Source organism: Populus alba, chromosome 6 (assembly GCF_005239225.2).
Source record: "Populus alba chromosome 6, ASM523922v2, whole genome shotgun sequence".
NCBI lineage: Eukaryota > Viridiplantae > Streptophyta > Magnoliopsida > Malpighiales > Salicaceae > Populus > Populus alba.
In genome coordinates this window covers 18,618,460-18,623,594 of record NC_133289.1, presented here as the reverse complement: position 1 = coordinate 18,623,594, position 5,135 = coordinate 18,618,460, and the positions used below count along the sequence as shown (strand labels likewise).

The window sequence follows — 5,135 nt, the reverse complement described above, 5'->3', positions numbered from 1 at the left end:
TAACAGCGAGAGAAATTGATAAAATATTTTCAGTTTCTGAGTCCAAAGAACAGCCTGATGCATGCGCAAACCGCAACAAGTAAATGGAGAATTTCACTCCTTAAGTTGACAAGCACGAAAGGAGCTTCTAATCACCATTAAACGATGCAGCTATCGTTATCATTTTTACACTAATCTAGTTAAAATTCTTGGTCAGGAATCTTGGTAAGATCATCCAAATACATACAGTACTTCAAACGTTCTCCATGAAAGTGACATGTTCGTAACGATGCTATATTGGAAGGGTATATTCTGAACGTGCACAGCTGGGGTAGGAATTCTATAGAAAACCATTTCCCCTCCACACAGCATGATATCACATACGTTACAAATGTTTGTCGTGGCAGCTAAAGGACGCGACTTTAGGCGGGATGGTTATCTAGAAAAGAAACATGCATTTCGAAGAATCTTTTCATGTCGTTGAATGTCAATCCTGCAAAGTTCCTCTTTACAGCTAACACGGCAAAGGGAAAGGAAATATTTGGTTCCAATCAATTAAGTTGTTAAAGAACCAGAGTCCTTAAATGTTGAAAGCATCTCAAGGGTCAGATAATTGCCATCAGTGGATCGTATGGGAACTTGATGTCAGAAAGGGGGTACAGAACAGTCGAAGAATATTTCTACACCAGTCTACAAAAGTTACTTGTTCTCTTAGAAGGAGAATATTTTGAGAATCGCCAAAAAGTTTTAAAAGTGAGTTGGAGCTCATTCAATTGAGAGAGAGATTTTACAGCAATGCACGGAAGCAGGCATTCCCATGAAAGGCTGGCCAAAGAATAAACGGTAGATCATGCCAAATTCCAACAACTACGTGCAAACAGGGGGGGAAAGTTAGGACAGCTCCGTTTGAAGACCAGATTAGAAGAAAAACAACACGACCCTTTTCTCTTCAAACTCTTCAAAAAGTTGAAAAAGGTCCCTCTTTGTTAATGCCATTCACATCACAAGATACCGTTTGTAAAATGAAACTTTAGTTAGACTAATCACACTTCCTAAGATTTACAGCAAGTCTCTAAACAGTTGCCTCTCATATGGAGCCATTGACCGACTCTGGTGGTGCTGTCAACATTTCTGTCGCATGAGTTTCAGTTAATGGTTGCAAGTGCTGGGTGTAGTGGAACTCGATCTGCAACCGATGATGAAGAGGTTTTGATGCCATCAAACCTTTCTTGATGTCCGCCTGTAATTCCCTGATTGGAATTGCTGCCAAGAAGCTCTTTATGTACTCCTTGCAAGAATCTTTTCCTTGGCACACAACCTCCCCTTCTTCCTCACTCTTTAATGGTTCCTCGCTTTTAGTTGGTTCTTCAGGATTGGTTATTATTGCCCCAAATATAGAAGCTTCATCCTCCTTCGGGTTCACCTGCTGCTGATCCTTAGGTTCCACTGTGGCTGGCACATTCTGCTGATCACCCATTGTTTTCTCATCGGATGATTCTGTATCATTTTGCAACTTATGAATGATCGTGTTACTGTCAAATTTCAAAATGTAGGCCTGATTGCATCCCTCATAGAGCCTCTCTCCTAATGTGTCGATAATGTAGTACGCTTTCGGTTCAACCTTTAGAATGAAAAAATGGTCGTTCCAACTTACAACATACACCTGAGGTTCATCATCGCTTGGACATTCCAATCCAGTGCGGCTTATCTCATCCCAAATGTTATCGAAGGACATGGCACCTTGCAAAAAGTCAAATCTTCCCTCATCCATCCCTTCTGGATGGAAAAACCCGATAAAGGACTTGCCAGGGAGCACAGAGAGAAAACGTATCTTGGCTTGGAGAACTGTTTCAAGGTCGAAGTGTTTGTCAGGGAACCGCTCCCTGTAGGTTTCATTCTCACAGAGGTTTCTCCATTCCAAGGACCCTTCTCTGATGAGACTATCAAACTGGGACTTAATGGGCATCAGACCACGGTTATTCTGAAACCAATCAGCAATAACAGCAACAAGGGCTGTACATGCACTTTCACCTGCAGCCCGCTCACTTCGCTGATCAATGGAAGCAAAGAAAACCTCAGTTTGAAGCTTCATCTGCCCATCACGGCTTATCACTTCTTTTTTCTCCCAACTGCCTATGGCAAAATTGTCATCACCAAATTCAGAAACTGATGATCGATTTGCAGATGTATCCTCGTCTGCCTTATGCCACTGCAAAACAGCAACCATTGTTTCAATTACCCATGTCTAATTTATGAAATGAATTAGTCATCACAAAACTACCTTTACCATCCTTCAAGATGATCATCAGTATTTTCATTTTTGTAATTTTAATACTGCTAAATTGGAAATAAAAAGCTTTATAAAAGCATGAAAGTAAGGGAAATCAATAGATGACTTACCCCAAGAGCAAGAGATTCATCAGAGCTAAGCTGCCGGCGATCAAAATCAATATCATCCCCCCCTTCTTCTCCATATGCCTTCTTCAACAATGGCTCTCCTTTAGCTTTAGGAGACCTAAAGCTCAACTTCCTCTTCCTCCAAGGTAATATGCTGCGCTTAGAACTTTGCAAGAGAGATGGTGCAGACACTGATGGTGTATAATCATCACTATGTGAGCAACCCACATCTGACTTGCGATTGCTGTAGTAAACCCAATCTTCATCTTCATCATTTATCATTGTACTAGAGTGAAAGGGTCCTCCAGCATAGTTTGCAGAAGCCAGCGTGCCATAACTAAATGACTTTCTCACAGTAGAATCTTCCTTGATCTCATCAGACTCTCCTTCCTCCAAATCATCGAGTGACTCAGAATCAAATGGATAGTTATCCTCACCATCCTCGCTCCTGGCAGAGCACCTGCCTTCACTGCCCTCTTCCTCGCGACAGGCCTTTTTTGCTCTCCTGGTAGACACATATCCTGTAAAAATCTTTACCTTTCTGAGACCAGCTTTAATTGCAGAAAGCTCATCCTTTTCAGTTGAGACAGCTTCTCCAGATTGAGGTGGCGATGGAACTGGTACTATGGCTCTCTGTAATGGCTCAGAGGTCTCGGTAGCAGTTCTCAACTCCAGTAAGCTGAGCGATACCTGCATGATTCATACAAGCTGAGGTAAGAAACTATAAAAATTGTGAAAATATTAAAACCGGAAAAGGCAGATTAAAAATGTTGCGGGATAATTTTAAAAAACCAGTGAGAATGTGATGGAAATTGGAAGAAATTCAAAGGCACATACACAGAGCAAGGGTTGAGGCTCAGCCACGCCAGCAGAGACCACAAGAGGAAGTCTTAACTCAAACTCTTTCTGTTCAGCTGCAGATGCAAATTCAGCAAGGTTCACTGTTGCTGTTCCAACAGCAGGAACCTTGTTCTTCTGCCCTTGGTTCCCACCCTGGATCAGAAAACAAAACAGCTAAGTTCCCCAGAAAGTTAACAAGTTTAAAAACGCAAAACTATCAGCCAAAAAACCTCAAAGATATCCAAAAGACCCAAGCTTTGTCGAGTCAAAATGATGAGAGAAAAAATACTCCATTAAATCCAACCACCAAATCCCCAAAAATCAATTAAGAATCCTTTGTTCCCCCAAATTGACTACCACAATAACCCACAAAACAAAAAAAATAAAGAACACCCCTTCATATGCTTATATTCTTCAATTAAGAAACCTCTTCATCTCAATTACAAGCAACCCGTAAACTATCAGTAACCAAATACCAAAAATGAAATTTTAAATTCATCCCTGAATTTAAAAAAAAAATCATATCTCAAGTTTCATAAACGCTATCAATTTCACAGTCCACATGAATTTTCCTAGATTCTACAGCCCAAAATTTTTCTTTTTCTATTTCAACAGACAAGAAGACAAAATCCCACTTGATAAATGACAAAAACACAAAAGACCCATAAACCATCTTGAGAAGAAAAATAAATTTATTTGGAGAGAGAAGCAAAGAAGAAAAGAAGAACTCACATTGAAGACAGTGAAAGAGATCTCCCAAGGATGAAACACATTTTCTTTATAAGCAGACAAAGTACACAAACTCTCGAACTCCTCATCCCACTCCACCAAAACGCCACCGTTTTCCCCCTCCGCACCACAAACCTCCACTTCTTTCGTAAAATTCCTCTTCACCGCCGTCCTCCTCAGCGAGCTCAAGGCCAATTTGGGTCCTTTCCACCTAATCTCCACCGTCAATTTCTCCGACTTATCCTTCAAATCACCTCCTGAAGATGTCCCAGGCGCAGCGGCTACAGCTTCCCGCACTACATCCCAACCCTCCATCCTTCGAACAACGAGCCTCACCTCGTACTTCTTCGAAACCAGCGGTGGCCATGGCCGCCACCTCATCATTTTGACCACCATTCCTCACAACAGAACAAAAGAAAACTAAAACCTCCTAATTATTGTGAAAATATTCAAAAAACAAAAACAGAGAGGGTTTGTTTTCTCTATAAACTGGACATAATTTAGTCAATGAATATGAATGTAAGAAGCAAAATCAGATATGCAAGGGAGAAAAAGATGGAATACGCCTTTGTGGATTTTTAGTTTTACAGCGAAGAGGGTTTTTTTTTTCTTTCTTTTATTTCTCTCTTTATTTATCACGAGCACAGAAGATGGAAAAAACAGGGAACGATGTGAGAGACAGAAGGGACAGAGAGAGAGTTATATTTGAGAGAGAGAGAGAGAGAGAGAGAGAGAGAGAGTTAAGCTAACTATGGTTAAAGTATGGGAGTTAGGGTGAAGGATGGTGCTGGGAAGGGAAGGGATGCATCCCGCATGTAACGGCGTTCTTTTGTTGACAAGGAAGGAGTTGACTTAGGTCCCTATTTTTATTTTGGTTTTTTTTTTTTCTTTTTATTTATTTGTGTTTAATAGTCTTTGTTTGTTTGATGTTTTTTTTTTTTTTTGGATATGTTTTATGTGTTAAGTTGGAATATTTTTATAAAATCTTTTTAAATAAAAAATAATTACATTAAAATGATTTTTAGTTGAGAGGAAGTTTTTTATGTTGTTATTATCATCGTGTGAAAAATATTAAGAATTATTTGTTAGGGTTTAATTATATTTTAAAAATTTAAATTTTATTTGTTTTAAATTAAATTTTTTAATTATTTTAATGTGATGATATCAAAAATAAATTTTAAAAAATTAAA

General features: G+C 39.3%; 1 protein-coding gene across 1 annotated transcript; it reads right to left on the bottom strand.

The window, feature by feature from the left end:
- Positions 1–897: 897 nt before the first annotated feature.
- LOC118043812 (uncharacterized) lies at positions 898–4,630 on the bottom strand. Its single transcript, XM_035051888.2, has 4 exons — positions 3,949–4,630; positions 3,214–3,369; positions 2,380–3,066; positions 898–2,188 (listed from the first exon to the last, which is right to left on the bottom strand). Exons 1-4 carry the CDS (start codon positions 4,339–4,341, stop codon positions 1,067–1,069), a joined length of 2,358 nt encoding a protein of 785 aa, XP_034907779.1. The 5' UTR covers positions 4,342–4,630; the 3' UTR covers positions 898–1,066.
- Positions 4,631–5,135: the final 505 nt, after the last annotated feature.

What these genes read in the sequence shown, in the direction of transcription:
- LOC118043812 (XM_035051888.2), bottom strand. Translation starts at nt 4,341, where the DNA reads ATGGTGGTCAAAATGATGAGGTGGCGGCCATGGCCACCGCTGGTTTCG. An exon ending in TCTCTTTCACTGTCTTCAAT is followed by an intron (nt 3,370 to 3,948) that starts GTGAGTTCTTCT and finishes TTTCTGATCCAG; the next exon opens with GGTGGGAACCAAGGGCAGAA. An exon ending in ATGAATCTCTTGCTCTTGGG is followed by an intron (nt 2,189 to 2,379) that starts GTAAGTCATCTA and finishes GCTGTTTTGCAG; the next exon opens with TGGCATAAGGCAGACGAGGA.